The sequence below is a fragment of the Neofelis nebulosa genome, chromosome 5, assembly GCF_028018385.1.
Source record: "Neofelis nebulosa isolate mNeoNeb1 chromosome 5, mNeoNeb1.pri, whole genome shotgun sequence".
Lineage (NCBI taxonomy): Eukaryota > Metazoa > Chordata > Mammalia > Carnivora > Felidae > Neofelis > Neofelis nebulosa.
The window spans coordinates 99,089,422-99,110,040 of record NC_080786.1 but is presented as its reverse complement, the minus strand read 5'-3'; the positions used below and the strand labels follow the sequence as shown (position 1 = coordinate 99,110,040).

The window sequence follows — 20,619 nt, the reverse complement described above, 5'->3', positions numbered from 1 at the left end:
CTACAGATTGTAATCTTTGGGAGAGTACCATTTTGAAGGAGAGACTCCTTCTAGACTCATGTATCCTCATGAGATATCTTACAGAGGGGCCTGAAACTAGTGTGCTCCCTTTGATGTGGAGTTTAACTGAAGCCCATATAGGAAAAGTTAGCCTAGAATCTGCTTTGACTCATTCTTTTTTTAATGTTCTTACGCTATGGTAGGCCACCCACCAAGATTGAAGGGAGCCTTTTTAGGGATATTTCTGTACTTCCAGAAATGGGTTCTGGGCTGCCACCTCCTGAACAAAATGCTGAGCATTGTGTTTTAATCTGTTAAGCCATATATGAACTTGAAAATTTGATATGTAATATTTCATAGAATAAGCTGTAGAAGAACCTTGTTTATCTAGAGTCCTGTTGCTGATAGGCTTTCTGCAGCTCATTAACTACATGCTCAGTTTTGGGTAGGAGTGCAGAGAATTTGAGAAGATGCTAGGAGTTACCTGGCAGATGAAGATGAGTTGACACAATGTATCCACATCTACAAGTATAATGAAATTGTGGCTGTATTTTTGGCCAAAATAACATTTCTGTTGCTATCAGGGTTTACTTCTTTCACCTGCCCTGTTCTATGCGTGTCATGGATAGTCTGTGAAACATCTGCCCCAGGAGGTAGAGCCTTGAGTGGAAGCTGACAAACTGGCTGATGTCATGAGATACCAGGGCTGTGTCATGACAGAATTAAGTTTAGTTTTAATTGCTTAGATCAGAACTTGGTGTGACAGGGTGCCCTAACCAAAGTCACTTATGTTGAGAATGGAAGCTAAGTGAGGCAAAGATTTAGGCTGGGGGAGGGGCACATACGAATAACAAAATTAGAATCCATGATCTACAGCTGACAGACCAAGATGACTTGGAAACTCATGCAAAGAAAAATAGGAATCAGATATCAGGTGATGCTAATTAATAAAGGTGAGGCCAAGTAAATCTCTGGGGAAAGCAGAGAAAAGCCATGAAATAGTCTAGCACATCAGGGAAGCACCATGAGACTAAACCAGGTAACCCTGACATAGTTACCTGAGGCAGGTTTTTAAACAACACTCTCAAATTGAACTTGGTTTTTCACATGTAAAGAAAGTCCTCAAACTATGTCAAGAAGACAGCAGGTCACCAGTTTTTAAGAAGATTCAGGATTGTGCGTCCTTAGTTACTTAATTAAACTCCAAACAAATTGTGTGTCCTTACTTACTTAATTAAACTCCAAATCTGCTTTTCTTGCATACCTATCTGGTACATTTTTCGTGAACTCTCAAAACACTGTCCACATAGGGTTTTAGTTTCATTCATGCCCATGTCCCTCTCATATTTATTTATCTGACTCACTTTTCCCATCTTTTCCACTGGCTACTTTCAAACTGATAGGTTTGAATATTTTCAATTCAAGAGATGTTTCTTCTTTATTGGAAATAGTAACCTGCTCTCAGGTTGAGTGCTGTTCCCTTCCCTACTTGAAATACCACTTGCTAGCTTCATATGTCACAGCAATATCGCTGGTGATCTTACTTGGATAGGAGGCTTTAAAGTACTGTGAATGTCATACATAAATAATCCCAGATGGAAATAGTTTATTTCAGGTTCTTACTTCCTTGAATTAATTTCCATACAGAAGGTATTATTAATTTCTGATAGTAATACCACAAATTCCATTTTGTCAGTCATAATATAGAATAATTGATCAACTAATTGAGTTTAAATGAAATATGAAAATGTAATGTTTATGTGAGTATAGTTTGTTTCCTTCATAAATGTGAATAGGAAACTTACTTTTGAAAAATTACAGTTTAAGAGTTCCTTAGAGAAATGACTGCTTCTAGGGCTGAGGTGGGGAATATGCAAAATGAGGCTGGAGTTTCTTGTAGGGCCAGAAGTAAAGAAATGCTTCAAAAAAAAAAAAGAGGTGTATCAAAAGGGCATAGGAGTCAACCTGAAAGAGCTCCTAATGGCCAAAGTAAAAAAAAAAAAAAAAAAAAATGAGCAACAAAATATATAATGATAGTATTGGATTATAACCTAAAGTATAAAATAACTATTCATGAGTCCATACTGATACAAATAATCAAATAAATATGTAAATGGGGGACAAAACACAAGCCTTCCTTCCAGCGTTTCAAATAATATACATACATACTCCCCCTTCTACACTTGATCTTAGCCAAAAGGCCGAGAAGCGATCATACTCCCCCTTCTAGAAAGTGGAGCTTAATTCTCTTTCCCTTGAGCATGGGCTGAGCTTAGTGACACATTTCTAACAAACAGAATATGGAAAGGTAAAAATGGTAACTTTACAGAGGAGGAGCCTGCCAGACACCACCGTAACCAAATGATCAAGGTTACCATTACCATAACTCATGCTGATACCCTGGATCCCCGGAGTTTGATGAGAAGGGGACTTCACCTTTGTGGGTGTTCTTCCCCAAATCCACAACCCCAGTACACTCATGAAAAAACAGATGAACCCAAATTGAAGGACATTCTACAAAATACCTGACCAGAGTTCTTCAAGTATGTAAGGCCATTAAAAAACAAGGAAAGAGTGAGGTACTGTCACAACTGGAGGAGATGAGGGAGATAAAACAATGAAATGCAGTGTGGTATTTTGGATTGGATCTTTGTACAGAAAAAGGACATTACTGGAAAAGGGTAACAATAACACCGAGCTTCATTGATTGTAAATCTAAAATTATTCCAAAATAAAAAGTTAAAAAATATGGTTGCAAAATGGAAGTCCATTTTGCAATAAAAATTGACCGTAAGATACTTTTTTTTAAAGCACTTTCAGTAGCCATTCATTCAAAAATAGTTATTTAACACTTTTATGTGCCAAATACATAATGTATATAGGTGTTTAAAATTGACATGATCCCAGGGGCGCCTGGGTGGCGCAGTCGGTTAAGTGGCCGACTTCAGCCAGGTCACGATCTCGCGTCTGTGAGTTCGAGCCCCGCGTCGGGCTCTGTGCTGACAGCTCGGAGCCTGGAGCCTGTTTCCGATTCTGTGTCTCCCTCTCTCTCTGCCCCTCCCCCGTTCATGCTCTGTGTCTCTCTGTCCCAAAAATAAATAAAAAACATTGAAAAAAAATTAAAAAAAAAAAATTGACATGATCCCTACTCAGATGGAACTTAGAGTCTTATGCAGGAGAGAGGCAATAAACAAGTCAACAGGCCAGTAAAGGTAATAATTACAATTCAGGATAAGTTCATGAAGGAAATGAACAGGATTAATAGAATCATCTATACTTGTTTGTTTTCTTTGTGAATATATCAATAATTTTTTTGATGAACATACATATTTCAGAAAAAGCTATTTCTCAAGCCTAATTGGGAAGTTATCTCAGAAAACCTTAGCATATTACCTAGTTTCAGTGATTTATTTCTCTATGAAGGAGCCATTATTTGAAATTTCTGTGACTAGCTTTTGCCTACACAAAGTATTGTTGCAGGGAGAAGGTAAATCAATATCCGTCTGATATCCCTAAGTTCTTTGCACCTGTAGCAAAATAGAGAAACACAAATCATTTGATGAGGGAGAAAAAGGAATAGTTGGGGTGAAGGCAGAACTAGAAGAGTTTTTCTGATTCTTAAACTACTGCCTTTTGCTTGACCGGATTGCTTCCCATGGCTTAATATTGACAGATGGCCTACACAGACAGTTGTCAGAGCATGATATCTGTAATATGGGGGGCTTTTGTCACAGTTTTTATTCTGTATTGATGGAACATAATCCTTGAAATAATAAATAATCCTAATCCTGAAATCATTAAAATTTCATATTGGATTGCTTTACTCTATTTCCTTTATCAGATTCTTATTCCTAGCTGTCTTTGGTTTTTTTTTTTTTTTAATTTCCTTTTTGATTCTTTTAAGTTAAACTCCTGGCAATAAAATAGAGGTTAAGTTTGTGTTGCCCTGGAGCTGTAGTGAATTCAAATTCCATTTCAGTCACTCACTAGCCATGGAGCTTTGGCAATTCTCTCTCATTGCCTCAGTTTCCTCATCTATACAATGAAGATGATGATAATACCACTCATCTCACAGGATTGCTGTGAGGATAAGATGAATGGGTACTTGTAAGGTGCTTAGCACAATGCCTGATATACAGTAAGCACCATATAAGCATGGGCTATTTTATATAATGTTTCCAGGGAATATGAGGAGAGGTGAGCAGATATTGCTTCTTCATTTGCTACTGGTAGTTTTCAACATCATCATCATTATCAGGTTCCCAGAAAAATTAAATATTCCACTGGGCTCTACTTAGCTTTGAAGAATACTTTTCAGAAAGATTTCCTAGTTCTTTTAACGTATGGTATTGAGAATAGGTTGTGAATACGATAAGACTTGTCTTGGGGCAGGTGGCTTTAAGTCAGGTTTGAAACGTTATTCAGGCTACCAAGTTGGTGAGTGCAGCAGATATTAGAGCCACTCATGACTTAATATCTACTGAATGTATGACCATTCAGAAATAGGACCTGCTAATTGCTGTGGTAGATATATCCCTATATATCCCAGTATTAACCTTATCATTTTTGAAGTATTCTTTTCAGTGATGTAGTACAAGAGTTTGATATCATTCAGGTTAAATATTTTTATATCTTTAGGGTTTTGATGACTGAAATATTGATCTATATGGTTTAATTAAATATATATTATGTATAATTATATACAGTACATATGTATATAAAGCCAATTTAGAGTTTTAATAGTGTTTTGGAATGTGCTGATCATTGTAATCACATTTAAAAACCATTTTGTGCCAAAACAAACAAACAAAAACGAAATCTTGAAATTACCATTCCTTAGTTTCTTCCCTTTCAGTCCTGTGTTTTTTTGTTGTTGTTGTTTCCTTTTGCTGTTGTTTCCCCAGAAAATATGCCTGAGAAAGATCTTCATGGAAGACTTTATATCAACCGTGTTTTTCATATCAGTGCTGAGAGAATGTTTGAATTGCTCTTCACCAGTTCACGCTTCATGCAGAGATTTGCCAATTCCAGAAATATAATAGGTTGGTTTTGTGTTTAATGATAAATTTGGGAGAATTTTATTATCCTTTAAGAGTTAAGCCTATATAAATTAATTTATGTTGTCAGGGGGAAAATTAGACTTTGATTTTATTTTGGTGATAGATAAACTAATTTTAAGCGTTTTGGTTAAATTTACATGTAAGCAGTGTAATTGTTCAATTAGTCAGATCCTACCTACAATGAGGTTCAAACCCTTTGAAAACTAAAACCCTATATATTTATTAATGTAGCAGTTCAGTTATTTGAACCTAATTTAAAAGGATTCTATTGCAGAACAATTGGATTCTAGTAGGGTGTAAATTGGTACAATCACTTTGCAAAATGGTTTGGCAGTAAGCTGAACATAAAAATTCTCTATGACTCACCAATTCTACTAGTAGGTATGTGTATTCTGAATGACATGTGCTACAGTGTTCATAGCAGCATTATTAATAATGGTCCCAAAACAAAACAGCCCAGATACCCACCAGTAATATATGGTGGGTATGGATAATAGAATGGATAGACACATTGTGTATGTTAACACAAAAGATTACTATACTAGCAATGAAAAAAAAAAAAAAACCAAAACAAATCATTGCTACTTGTAACAATATCAGTAAATCTCACAGATATAATGTTAAGCAAAAGAAGCCAGACACAGAAGAGTGCGTACTTTGATTTCTTTATATAAAGTTCAAAAACAGGCACAACTAATTTATGGACATAGAATCAGCATAGTATTTGCTGTGTGGAGAATTGGGCAGGTAAAGAGTGAGAGCGAACTTTTGGGATGTTGGTAAAGTCTATCTTGATCTGGTACACATGTGTGTTTTCTTTGTGTAAATTCATGGAGCTAGACGTACACTTGAGATTGCAATGGTTATGGTATATCTCAATGAAAATACCAAAAAAAAAAAATATTCCAGTTAGGAAATTAGTTAGACTCATAAAAAGGATTGCACTGATTATGTGTTAAAAGTTCTATTTTGCTAAACATCTCAAATAAGCTTATAGTTTGAAACTGAATTTATCCTAAATATTCAAAAATATTTTATAAACCTCGGGAGCACATGGTTTAGATTGCTATAAAACATTATAAAACAGCAGCAGCAGAGATTCATGTAAGTTTAATCATTTGACATAGTCAAAGAGAAAGTTATTCTACAGTCAGTTTTAAATATAGTTTATAATTGAGCCACTTTATTAACCATTAGATATTATTCTTTTATTTGAAACTTCTATGTATTCATAGATTATATCATTGATATGGATTCTAGATACAAAAAATAATTTATTCTTATTCAGAGTAGTATAGCAAAGTGATTTCTAATTGATAGCATTTGAGTCTTGTAATTAAGAACTCTCTGTTTAAAAAATCATTTTTTTCTGTTCTTCTAGTTTTAAAAATGTGGAATATCTGAGGAATATAAATTTTCCTCTTCACGCAGTAGCTTATATTTAACTATATCTCTTCAAAATCTGTTTTGTGTTTTCTTGCTATTTATGTCTACCTGGAGAACTTGATATTTCAAAATATTTTTCTTAATTTTCTAAGATGATGCTTGTTGATATTGCCCTGTCATGTTTATGGCTGCAAAGACCCCCGAGGACCTAGTATGTTATTCCATGCTGGTACTAAATGAAGTTTGTTCTTTGACTCACAACTGTACCAGGTGTCTGATATTTATCTAGCTTCAATATGGATGACTGTGTTTGCTATCTGATGTTTTAAATGGCTTTTGGAAGCAAAAGCTTCTGGCTAATTACAAGTATAGACAGTAATAGGAATGTTGCTGTTTAGACCTACAATTCATCAGAAGTTTTGCCCCCAAAGAGAATCTGCTTACTGTATACCATTCTGCTATCTTCTGAAGTTGTTACCTGGTAATCAAAGTTCTATTTCTTGAGAATAGGTTTCAAAGGCTTCTTTTTAAAAATACTAAGAAGTATTTCTTTTTTCATGAAAAGATTTTGTATAGTCAATTATTTATGAATTTAATTTCGGCACTAAACTAAAATTTTAGCACTACTTGATCTTTTTTTTTAATTAGGGAACTTCTAAATAGGTGTTCTTTTAAATCTTTGTTAGCAGTTGTATGACACTGCTTTTGTAATTCAAAACTCAGTTTTAAGTCTTTTTATTCCACTTTTTAATTTTGAAAATTATAAACTTTCAGAAAAGTTGCATGAATAGTATAATAAAACCCATATAGCCATTCCCAAAATTCACCATTTTTTTTGTTGTTGTGATAAAATGCATATAACATAACATATACCATTTTAACCATTTTTAAGTGTTCATTTCAGTAGCATTAAGCACATTGACATTGTATAATCATCAAAACCATCCATATTCAGAACTTTTTCATCTTCCCAAACTGCAACTCTGTACTTACTAAAAAATAAATCTCTATTCCTCCTTCTCCCAACTGCTAATGACCACCATTCTACTTTCTGTCTTTACAAATTTGACTACTTTAGGTACCTCAAATAAGTGGAATCATACAATATTTGTCCCTTTGTGTCTGGCTTATTTCACTTAGCGTGTCTTCAGGGTTTATCCTTGTAACATGTGTCAGAATTTCATTCCTTTTTAAGGCTGGATATCATTCCATTCTATGTATATACATATTTTGTGTATCCATTCATATCCATTGATGGAGTTTTGAGTTGTTTCTACTTTTTAGTTATTGTGAGTAATACTGCTGTGAACACTGATATACAAGTATCTGTTTGAGTCCCTGTTTTCAATTCCTTTGGGTATATATGTAGAAGTGGACTTACTGGATCCTTAGGTAACTCTGTGGTTGCTTTTTGAGGAATGGCCATACTGTTTTCCATAATGGCTACATCATTTTACATTCCCCCCAGAATGGCTGCATCATTTTACATTCTCCCCAGCAATGCATAAAGGTTCCAATTTCTCCATATCCTTGCCAGCACTTGTTATTTTCAGTCTTTGTGATAACAGCCATCCTAATGGAATGAAGGTTTGCCAATTTTAAAACTTTATTACATCAAAGGATTCATAAAGGATTCTGCAGATCCTGCTTTTTATTACTTTAATTCAGTATATCAAGTGGCTGATGTGTCCTTTGTACATTGTTGTATTTTAAAAATAATTTCATCCCTGATTTTTTATATCATGATGAGCTTTACTTAGGTATTGGGGGGCTTGACTAGTCCAAAATGTTGTTAATTATATGATGTTCTGGTACATGATTCAGTAGGATTGTTGGTAACATTGGTTACAATACAAGTGGAAGACATACTTTTACCCTTGTTAATAGTTTTTTTGCTGAGTAGTGTGCAATTTTATAGCAGAGTCCAATGATACCTTAAAATTATGTTGCTAATTAACAATGGATTATTTGTATAATTTTTTTGAAACAGACTGACATAGGACCAAAATAATTGCTTGAAAAGTATTTTAGAATAAATTTTGTATCTTCTTTCATGGACAATTAAATAAATTATTTTTTACAGCAAATTCTGTATGGTAGGGATGCCTGGCTGGCTCAGTTGGAAGAGCATGCAACTTTTGATCTCGGGGTCATGAGTTCAAGCTCCATGTTGGGTGTACAGATTATTAAAAATAACTAAATAACTATATATATATAATTCTGTAGGGTAGATTCTATAGTTTGTGATACTGCCTTTTGAGTTTAGTTGTAAGATTTTTTTCCACATACTCAAAATGCAGCTTCAGGGTCCCTCAAAAAATCTCAAGGCCTAGCTGTATGAAAGAATTTAAGTAAAATTGTCTATATCACAAAGCTTTGCTTCATTTTTTGGTGATGGTTGATAGATTAGATAAGTCTTCTGTATTTTAAGATGTTGACAAATAGCAGTCAAGTATACTAATTGCCTAAGTCCATTTGTGTGAACAGCATTAGGTGATTTAGTCAGATCTTTGCAAAAGAGTTCACGATGCCATTACCTATACCTACGTAGTCTTTGCCTTGTTAAATGACCTATGCTATGTTCTAAAAATATATTTCTCTTCAAAGTTATTTTTACTCACTGTGTGGTTATTAGGAAAATAAGAATTATATATTTATATACATTATTTCATTTTTTAAAATGTTTATTTATTTTTGAAAGAGAGAGAGAGATAGCGTATGAGTCTGGGAGGGGCAGAGTGAGAAGGAGACACAGAATCTGAATCAGGCTCCAGGCTTCTGAGCTGTCAGCACAGAGCCCGACGCCGGGCTTGAACTCATGAACCATGAGATCATGACCTGAGCCGAAGTTGGCCACCCCTGAACTGAGCCACCCAGACGCCCCTAAGAGAGAATTTTTAACAAGATCTTGCCATTAATACAGAGATTATCCTATAGCTTTCTCAACTTGGAAAAGGTTATGTCATTACATTTCATAGCCCCCTTCTTGATTAAAGATTTTGACAGATAAGCCATTAACATTACATGATTTCTCATTACATGATTTTTCCACAAGTTGGGATCAAGGTCTTATTGTTGCATAATGGCAAATGTCTTTCAAGGTTTGTCTCAATGATGGGAATGTTAAAGTGTTGTTCTGTTTCTGTTTAATAAGGTTGGTGCCAATATTTCTCTTCACAGGTACTGGGGACTTTAAAATGAAGCCTACAGATGAAACAACTTTTAATTTTCTTTTCTAAAGAAAAGAAAGTGTGTTAATAGACAACAATTTAGAAGTAAATGGATCAAAGATGGGGAATATGTCACATACAAGAAGAGGGCCTTACATTTAACTTTACTATTCTTTAATGTTAAAATGATAACACTGTCAAAAGGATATTAGGACTGGTCAAAAATAAAAATTTAAATAATTAAAAACTACTTCTTTCCATTAATCATTGGGGAAATGCAAATCAAAACCACAGTGAAATACCCCACACACCTATCAGAATGGCTGGAATCAAAACACAAGGAATAACAAGTGTTGTTGAAGATGTGGAGAAAAAGGAACCCTCGTGCACTGTTGGTGGGAGTGCAAACTGGCACAGCCACTATGTAAAACAGTATGGAGGTTCCTCAAAAAATTAAAAATAGAATTACCATTGATTCAGTAATTCCACTACTGGATTTTTACCCAAAGAAAATGAAAACATCAATTCAAAAAGATATATGCACCCCGTGTTTATTGCAGCATTATTTACAATAGCAAAGATCTGGAAGCAACCAAGGTGTCCATCAACAGATGAATGGATAAAGAAGAGGTGATGATGGTGTTGGTGTGTCTGTGTGTGTATATGTATACGTGCGCGCGCTCGTGTGTGTGTGTGTGTGTGTGTGTGTGTGTAATGGAATATTGCCCAGCCATAAAAAAAGGAATGGGATTTTGCCCTTTCTAACAACATGGATGAACCTGGAAGGTATTAATGCAAAGTGAAATAAGACAGAGAAAGGCAAATACCATATGATCTCACTCATATGTGGAATTTAAGAAAACAAAAGAAAAAACAGACAAATAAAACCCCAGACTCAAATACAGAGAACAAGCTGGTGGTAACTGGAGGGGAGGTGTTTGGGGGGATGGGTGAAATAGGTGAAGGGGATTAAGAGTACATTTACCATGATGAGCACTGGGTAAAGTATAGAACTGTTAAGTCATTTTTTTGTACACCTGAAACTAATACAACACTGTATGTTAATTATACTTAAAAAAAGCCCTACCTCTGATTCCATTTCAAGTCATACTCTTCAGAGTTTTAGAACCAACTCTTTACGTTTGCTGTGATTAGATGTAGTGTCCACCCCTTGGAAAATAGAACCTGGAGGTGATCAACTGAGAACCATGACCTACACTATAATCCTTAATAATCCACTTACTGGAAAGTGCACCACTGCCACTGAAAAGCAGGTATGTTTCCTCCATCAGTATTCCAAAAGAATCATATATGTGGGAAGAGAGAAACCTGTCATTGTCCCCAGTTAACAAGACAATTTTAAGAAATAAATGGCAAAACAAAAGGGAGGAGAAACTATTACAGATTAAAAAAGACTGAAGAGGCATATCAACCAAATCAACCAACCCTAATTCAAACAAACCAACTAAAAATATATTTAGGAGATTTAAGGAATTACTAATTTTTTACATATATTAATGGTATTGTAGCTGTATTTTAAAGAAAAGAATATCTTTTAAAGAGACACACTGAAGAAATAAAGAGATACACTGGAATATTTATGAATAAAATTATTCTGATATCTGGGGTATCCTTTAAAAGTAATCTAGCCAGGGAGAGCATGGTGGTAGATGGAGGGAATGTGAGGATGGGGTACAGATGAAGCAGGACTGGGCAAGAGTTAACGTTGTTGAAGCTGGCTGTTGAGTTTATGAGGGTTCATTATACCTCATTTCTACTCGTGTGTATGTTTTAACTTTTCCATAATAAATGGTTTAATAAAGAACACTACTGGAATCCAATATACGGGATCATGCCAAGAGTTATAGCCAAATAACTAGAGGGGTGCTGTGATGTATGGGAAGAGATGATAAGATATTCAGTGCTCTACTCTGGCCAGTGTGGCACTGTCTTTATACTAGAGTTTGTGTTTGACCAATTTATGTTGAGGTATAGTGTATCTGTTCTGCAAATAGTTAGAAAATATCTTAACATCTGAACGAGTTATGCTATTATGGTTTTTGTCCAGTGTTTAAAAGGACTTATTTAAGAAAAGTTTGGTATTTTGACATTGGAGAATCTTTGATAATGTTACAGGATAGGTTGAAAGGGTATGGTTAAAATGAGGAAGGTTTGGCCAGTAACCACTCCAAATCCTGTTAAGGTAGGCAGTGTTTTCTTTGGTTGTCCCCTTTCTTCATTAAAAAAAATTTTTTTTAACATGTTTATTTATTTTTGAGAGATAGAGACAGAGCATGAGAGGGGGAGGGGCAGAGAGAGAGGTAGACACAGAATCCAAAGAATGCTCCAGGATCTAAGCTGTCGGCAAAGAGCCTGATGCGGGGCTCAAACCCAAGAACCACAAGATCATGACCTGAGCCAAAGTCAGACACCTAACTGAGCCACCCAGGTGCCCCAAACTTCCTTCACTTTTTGGTGAAGGGTGATTGTTAAATTTTTATGAATTTTGGGGTGGGTCTTTGCTTCATCCAGTTTGAATTTTAAATTGTTCCCCTATCAGGAACATTTAAAAATTTTTATAAACTAATGACATACATAAGAGACTTCCTCCTCATACCTAAAAGAAGGAAAAAATAATGGTACAATGAAATGACAGGCAAAAAATACTCTTTCTGCAGGTCCCATCTTCTCAATTCATAGATTGCGTAGCCAACATGAAGGTTCTTCTGGGTTTGTATATAGGCTTCTCATGTCTTTTGTAATTTTAGTATATGTGTTCTAAATTGGGAAGGAATTTGATATATTAAACTTGAACATGCAAAAAAAATGTTTAATCTTATTTTGACAGACACTGTATAAAGAAAGTCGGGAAGCACAATTTTATTTGGTAGATTCAGAAGTACTGACACATGATGTTCCCTACCATGATTACTTCTATACCCTGAACAGATACCATATCATCCGATCCTCAAAACAGAAATGCCGGCTGAGGTGAGCTATCGTAAATGAATATCGTAAATGAAATATTAGTCAGGATAGGTGAGATTTTATTCTGGAACATGTCAATCCTAAAATCTTAGCAGTAGCCTTAGACAACCAAGCTTTATTTCTTGCTCAAATTATATGACCACCAGTGGTCAGCAGAGGGGTGGAGCTCCTTACTCAAGGCCACAAGCTGATGAACACTTTGACATTCTGTAGCTGCACCATCCAGAATATGTGTTGTTTCAGTTGCTACAGGAAAAGAGAGTTCTAGAACTGTGTTCACCGTCCAGTGGCCAAAACTAGTCACAGGACCCTGTTTTATGTCAAGGCAGCTGTGAGTTCTTGAGGAGCACATGGTGAGCACATTGCTGCAATGGAAATAAGAAATGTTGGTGTATTAAAGATAGTGATGTGCCACCATGTGCTTTGCCTGGTCTTAGTTAATGTAGTTACTTTTACCTAATTTATGACCACTACAGATTTTTTTATACAAGGCATTTAGAAAACTTAGAATTTATTTTGAGCCTTTATTGCTGTTTAAAGAAAATTCAGGGTTGGGGCGCCTGGGTGGCGCAGTCGGTTAAGCGTCCCACTTCAGCCAGGTCACGATCTCGCGGTCCGTGAGTTCGAGCCCCGCGTCAGGCTCTGGGCTGATGGCTCGGAGCCTGGAGCCTGTTTCCGATTCTGTGTCTCCCTCTCTCTCTGCCCCTCCCCCGTTCATGCTCTGTCTCTCTCTGTCCCAAAAATAAATTAAAAAAGTTGAAAAAAAAAAAAAAAAAAAAAAAAAAAAGAAAATTCAGGGCTAGAGAAAGGAAAAAATAAAATGCCAAGTACTTAGAAGGAAAATTTCATGAAATTATTAGCAGCATATAGTAATTTTCTAAAAAGTTGTCATCAGTGCATAAATTTTCTTTCATAGTCTTAATGACTTTGAGTCCTTTGGCTTTCCAGTGGACATATCTTACATTTAGATTATAAATACAACTATAATAGAACTAAATTCTATCCTTTAAGTAAGCTGTTTTCCTCCGTATTTTATTAGAGTTTCTACAGATGTGAAGTACAGAAAACAACCATGGGCCATTATCAAATCTCTAATTGAAAAGAATTCCTGGAGTTCATTGGAGGACTATTTCAGACAGCTTGGTTTGTAAATTTCTTGGTTTATCTATTTTTGTAAAGATATTAACAAAACAGATTGATAACCTCATTTGGATTCACAGCAGATGACGTTGAATTGACTCCCACTGAAGTGATCCTAACTACCTGACTTGGAATTTGGAAACTTTAATTTTCATTGGTCTAACAAACATTCATATTATGCTTATTATATACCCGACATGGTCTGCATGCTTTATAAATATCAACCTATTACAATACTGTGCAGTAGGTACTATTATTTTTTTTTCTATTTTACTAAAGAATAAATATTGAAACAGAGAGAGAGGTTAAGTGACTTGTCCAAGATCACACAGTGAGGAGCTGTCACTCCCTGCAAGGAGCCAAGAAGGCTGACTGTAGTGAGAAACTGCATAACTTATCACAAATATGCACTTGGTGTTTCTTGGTGGCCTCACCTCTACCCCGCAATCCTCATCAATGCAGCTTCCTTGGGTTTATGCAGGCCCACTTAGCAATGGTAACACATACGTGTATGGATGGATTTGGTGGAGGTAGGGACTAGACTGGGGAAGTGATATAGTTCTGTTTGGATATTCCTTAAAATAAAACATGAGAAAAAAATATATATATATACATAAACATAATTAATTCTGGTTAAAGAAAAGCTGGGGTCAGTCAACTCAGGGTAAAGTAAGGCTTGATTATCTAGTTTGTTGGTTATTTTTCTTGCTCTTCTCTCTTGGCTATTCATTATTAAACTCCTAATCAGGAGCAAAGAAAATGTTATTCAAAAATTAGTTTGGCCACTGGATAATGAGCTTCTAATAAAAAATCTGGTGAAGGAAAAGTCAAAAAAAAAAAGACAAAAATGAGGTTTTTAGGTTGTTTGCCGATTTTTCTTACTAGTACTTATTTTTTGCAAACCCTCATTTATAAACTAGAACTATTATATGCTCCTCCTTCCTTTGATATTGACCATCAAGTACCACAGTCTTTCTTGGAAATCCTTCTAATGATCCAGTGTAAGTGGGTAGCCTGTTGTTTCCATAACTGAAATCATTATGTTAATATTTAATATAGCACATGGTGAATTTGCTCTGATGATTCCATCATTTATTAATACAGTTCATTCTTCCTAGAATAGTGAAGCCTCATTATAGGATCACTTTATCCTCCAAAACTTTTTATTAATAGTAAGGTTTGAATCTAGGCCACAAGAGCCTAAGTAATAGTTAAAGAAAGTTACCAAGGCTTTAAAAAAACAAACTGAAGGGGCGCCTGGGTGGCTCAGTCAGTTAAGTGTCCGACTTTGGCTCAGGTCGTGATCTCACGGTACATGATCTCATGATTTGTGGGTTTGAGCCCCACATCAGGCTCAGAGCCTGGAGCCTGCTTTGGATTCTGTGTCTCCCTCTTTCTCTGTTCTTCCCCTGCTCACGCTCTCTGTGTCTCTCAAAATAAATAAAACAATTAAAAAAAATTAAAAACAAAACTGAAAACAAAACAATCCCCTCCCTACCCTCACATCTTATAGTCAAGAAGGTTTCTCTGCTGTCTAAAGATTTTTTTTTCCTTCTTAGAATCAAACTTATTAATGGAAGAATCTGTGTTAAATCAGTCCGTTGAAGATGCTGGAAAACTTAGTGGCTTACGAAGGAGAAGGCGAACATTCAACCGAACAGCAGAAACAGTTCCTAAACTTTCTTCTCAGCGATCTTCTGGAGATGTGGGCTTGGATGCCAAAGGGGATATTTCAGGTAGCTATTATGTAGTAAACAGATGGAAGATTTTAGTTTACTTATGAAGCAGTATACATCTCTTGTTTATAGGACACATCAGAAAGGAGGTTTCCCTTTTTCCTCTCCTTTTCTGATCATGTTTATCAAACTCGGACTTCCTTCAGTATAACTAATATGTAAGTGTAAAGAAGCAGTTGCAAAATGGCAGGCATATGGCCAATAGAGGTGTTTTATTTGGCCCACATGATATTTTAAAAGGTGGGAGTTTTTATGTAAAAACTCACATCTGACAGCTCTGGACCCAAATCTCTTCACAGCAACAGTTGCTGGAGCTTAGTAGAAGCTGTGCCATTAGAGCATGTGCTTCCAAGTCACCAGTCCCCACCACTGTCCCTGGCTGCTGGCTGCTTCATTCTGTTAACTTCCTACCTAGCATTTACAGACATTTGACTTCTAACCCTTGAAAGTACTAAACTGATGATACGCTTTCAGTCCTTCTGTACCTGTCAGGTCCAACCCAGCAAATTGCAAAGATGGAATTTGACTCTTATTATCCCCATTCTCAAATTTGAAGACATCTTGCCTCTACTCTTACTCCCTTTCTCTTAGAACTATAAAACTGTCATCCTCATTCTACATTATCAAATCCTCTTCTAAGGCTTATATCTTAGTGTGAATGTTTATTACTATTTAAATTTAAGCTCTTTAGTTTTGGAATTTAAAAGTTTGGGCAACAGAGAACAGGTGAGGGTGATTAAAAAAATTAAGGAGGGAAGCATTGTATATAAACCTAGTTCAAATATTATTTGCAGAGATGGAACTTCACTAGAGATCATACATGATGTATTGAATTGCTTGTTTATTTAGAGTAAATTAATTGTAATGTAGGCCAAACATAGGTTTTCTTTTCATACATTAGTTTCACATTAGTCAGGATATTAGAAATCAAAAAAAAGGGTGCTGGGAATTCATCCTATATCAAGTTGTTTTTACAACTCATGTACAAAATTTCTTCTCCATTTTTTTTCAAATGAAGTTAAATTTTAACCAGTGTTAATCACAATCCTGTTCTAATGTAAGTTTTTTGTGTGTTTGTGATCTGCAGGAAAGAAAAAGGAAATGGAAATCTGTAATACTGCTCTTATTGTGGTGATGAGTATTTTGTAAGTATTTGTTTTGCATGCTTATTTTGCTTGTGCCTTCACTTATCTTTTAATGGTTTCCAAAAGGATTTGAATGCATTTGTATGTTATTGTGTAGAAATTGCCACTATTTGAGGCGCCTGGGTAGCTCAGTCGATTAAATATTCCACTTCAGCTCAGGTCATGATCTCGCAGTTGGTGAGTTCAAGCCCTGCATGGGGCTCTGTGCTGACAGCTTAGAGCCTGAGTCCTGCTTTGGATTCTGTGTCTTCCTCTCTCCCTGCCCCTCCCCTGTTCATGCTCTGTCTCTTATATACTTCAGTCTGACAGTTTTTGATGTATGATTTTCAGGAGAATTATTAAATCTGAGGGAATACCCCAAGTACACATTCAATAAATGTTTTGTTTTTCAAAAATTAATCTGATTTATTTCTACCATCATAGGTTTTTACTGGAAGTTCCATAGATTTAAAGAGAATATTTATATATGCAGGCTGGTGAAATGCCAATAGTGCTATTTTGCTCTATCTGATTAGACCAATGATCCTTACCCTCTAGGATCACTTGTGAAAATGCAGATTTCTAGGCCTGAGTGCCAGAGATTGGGTCTCGAGCAGTGAGCAAGAACCTCAGAGTATTCTATAGGAATCTACTTAGGCAGACATATTTCGACTACTATTATCTACATGGATGTATTTTAATATTGAGGTAGTCCATTAGATTTAATTGAATTGGTTCTGACTGGGTGATACACTCTTGGTGAATATACTTTGGAATGAAGTTCTTATATCCTCTGTTTTTTCTAATTATAACTTTCAGAACATACAAATGTTTGATATACCTTTGAGCTTTACGAAAGGCTTTCATATTCTGTTTAAGTCGGTTTGCTCTAATAATTTTGAATATTAAATATTAGCAGTGATCTTTTGTATTACTATGTAGAAAATTTATAGTCAGAGGTTGAAATGTTGATCTATATACCATTTCAGTGCCACAATAATTTCATAGATTTGATTTTCTTGTTCCTCCTTAGTTTTCATTTTTTTAAACAATCTTCTTTGGGCAGGTAAAGATGAATTCTATGTATTTTTAAGGGAAGTCAATATTTTAACAGAATAGGAAAGATATGATGCCACCTATATATTTGTATATATGTGTAATAAGAAATACTTCCATTCAGTTGAAAGGCTGCTGTGAGAACCAATACAGTAAATCCATTTAGCATGTAAGATTTTATATATGATGCAATTCACGCATATTTGGGATTTGATACTTCCTTTGTCTAAGTTGAACTAGAAGAAATTTTTGCTGAATAGTAATTCCAAAAATTTGTTTTGGCTTTCACAGGGAATAAGGTGCATGACTATCTACATAAGATCAAGTCCATATTGATCATCATTTCCTTTTTGAAGTGCAGCATAATGGGGGTATAATTGCTTAAGCTGAAAGCACCCAAAAATAGATCTCTCTAGGTTACCTGGTAGATTTCTAAGCTGGTGGTCGCTCATCAGCACTGGCTGGGATTCCTTGCAGAGAGAAGAGATGTCAGGGACAATCCCAACCTGCCATTTTGAGGACTTTTTGTCACTCTAGTTACCTTCTAACTTTTTCCTCACCATCCGCTTTTTACCTAATTACCTCATACCATAAAATAGAGATAACTGATTTAAACAATAACAATAATTGGAAACTGGTCTGGACAACGTACATTTAAAAAAATTTTTTTTTAACGTTTATTTATTTTTGAGACAGAGAGACAGAGCATGAACGGGGGAGGGTCAGAGAGAGAGGGAGACACAGAATCCGAAACAGGCTCCAGGCTCTGAGCGGTCAGCACAGAGTCCGACGCGGGGCTCGAACTCACGGACTGGACAACGTACATTTTTAAAGGTTTTGCGTGTCTGTTCTGCACATGGCAATGCTTTAGGTCTGGATAAGAGTGGATTAACCAGGTACAATTAATTTGCTCTGCCTAGTTTGCTGTTGCTAGTTCTGTTGAATGTGACGCTGTTTCTGAAGCTGTCAAGGATAGAATCTGCTGCTCAGTCCCTTTACCGTCTCCACCTCCAAGAAGAGAAATCTCTGCAGTAAGTCTTTTTTTCCCCCTAACCTGTTATTATTTCAGTAATTCTCTAGCTGCAGAAAACTGAATTCCGGTTTAGAGATTTTGGTTTGCTAACTATACTTTAGTCATAAGGTTTTTTTAATTTAATTTTTTGCTTTGTTTGCAAATTCATAGGACACTGATGATTTCTAGAAATGACAAGATTAGAAGCTATTTTAAGATGGTATTTTTTTTCCAGTTTAGCCTCTGGTATGCTGTCAAGAGCAGAAAGTATTGAGAAGAACAAAGACCAGGCCCATCATTTAAAAGGAGTGCTCCGAGACTCTATCGTGATGCTTGAACAGGTAGTCAACTCTGTGTACCACACTACATAGTACTTTCATACCAGTATGAAGCAGTTACTCTTCTGGTTGTGTGAGAATATTTACCATACCATTATTTGAAGAAACCCCCCTCCTAGAGACAACTATCCTTGCCAGTTTCTATATTATGCATTTTATATGTATAGTCACTTGCATTTTTTTTCAAAATGGGAGCATACTGTACACACCACTGCATACCCTCATTTTACAATTAGTAATATATTTTGAAGATGTTTCCATATCAGCATGTACATTTGACTCTTGAATAATGTCAAGGTTAGGGGTGCCGAGCACTGCACAGTTGAAAATCACATATAATTTTGACTCCCCCAAAACTTAACTACTAATAGCCTACTGTTGACCAGAAGCCTTACTGATAACAGAGTCGATTAACACATATGTTTATTTTATTTAAAAAAATTTTTTTTAATGTTTATTTAGTTTTGAGAGAGAGACATCATGATCAAGGGAGGAGGGGCAGAGAGAGAAGGAGACACGGAATCTGAAGCAGGGTCCAGTCCAGGCTCCCAGCCATCAGCACAGAGCCTAACGCAGGGCTCAAACCCGCAAACTGAGATCATGACCTGAGCTGAAGTCGGATGCTTAACTGACTGAGCCACCCAGGCGCCCCTCGATTAACACATATTTTATATGTTACATGTATTATGTGCTGTATTCTAACAATGAAGTAAGCTAGAGAAAAGAAAATGTTATTAAGAAGATCATAAGGAACAGAAAACACATTTACAGTACTGTCCTGTAAAAAATCCACATGTGAGTGGACCCTCGCAGTTCAAACCTGTGTTGTTCAAAGGTCAACTGTATACATCTACCTCATTCTTTTTATTGATACTTCTATATAAAAATTTATGCTTAATATTAACTTTTTGTAGAAGTACACTGTATACACTATTGATTATTTTGTTTTTATCTATTCACCATATATCTTGGAGATGCTTCCATATTAGCATAAAAGCAGCTCCTATTAACAAGTGCATAGAATTCAACAGTATAAGTGTACCATAATTACTTATTTTACCAGCCGTCCATTAAAGAATAAACATTTAGGTTGTTCTGATGTGTTGCTATAAACATTTATCTCTTTAAAAATTTTTTTTTAATGTTTTATTTATTTTTGAGAGACAGAGACAGAGAGACAGAGCATGAGCAGGGGAGGGGCAGAGTGAGAGAGAGAGAGAGAGACAGAGAGAGAGAGAGAGAGAGAGAGACTGAGAGAGAGAGAATCTGAAGCAGGCCCCAGGCTCTGAGCTGTCAGCACAGAGCCCGACGCGGGGCTCAAATTCATGGGCTGTGAGATCATGACCTGAACCGAAGTTGGACGCTTAACCAACTGAGCCACCCAGGTGCTCCTGAAGATTTATTTCTTGAAGACAGTATCATCAATATGTGATACTCAGTTCCATGAGTCAAAACTTAGGATTCCCTTTGAAAAATAAGATTACTGTTTCCGTCATAATATAGTACATGCATACTTTTCAAGCTTAAAAAAGAGAATGATAGAAGAGTAGAAAACTTATAGTTCTAGCATTCAGACATAGTCACTATTAATATTTTGTTTCCTTCTATC

General features: G+C 35.8%; 1 protein-coding gene and 1 pseudogene across 4 annotated transcripts in view; one reads left to right on the top strand and one right to left on the bottom strand.

The window, feature by feature from the left end:
- Positions 1-20,619, top strand: part of GRAMD1C (GRAM domain containing 1C) — a 105,103-nt gene that overhangs the window by 78,310 nt on the left and 6,174 nt on the right. For 3 of the 4 annotated variants that reach the window (XM_058731355.1, XM_058731358.1, XM_058731357.1), the window contains 8 exons: positions 4,905-5,042; positions 10,772-10,890; positions 12,465-12,607; positions 13,644-13,747; positions 15,304-15,480; positions 16,568-16,625; positions 18,581-18,691; positions 18,908-19,013. In XM_058731355.1, the coding sequence (XP_058587338.1) occupies positions 4,905-5,042; positions 10,772-10,890; positions 12,465-12,607; positions 13,644-13,747; positions 15,304-15,480; positions 16,568-16,625; positions 18,581-18,691; positions 18,908-19,013 (956 nt within the window). Of the gene's footprint in view, positions 1-4,904; positions 5,043-10,771; positions 10,891-12,464; positions 12,608-13,643; positions 13,748-15,303; positions 15,481-16,567; positions 16,626-18,580; positions 18,692-18,907; positions 19,014-19,472; positions 19,784-20,619 lie in introns of those variants that run through there. The other variant, XM_058731356.1, reaches the window with a different exon arrangement.
- Positions 2,073-2,213, bottom strand: LOC131513355 (U2 spliceosomal RNA; annotated as a pseudogene).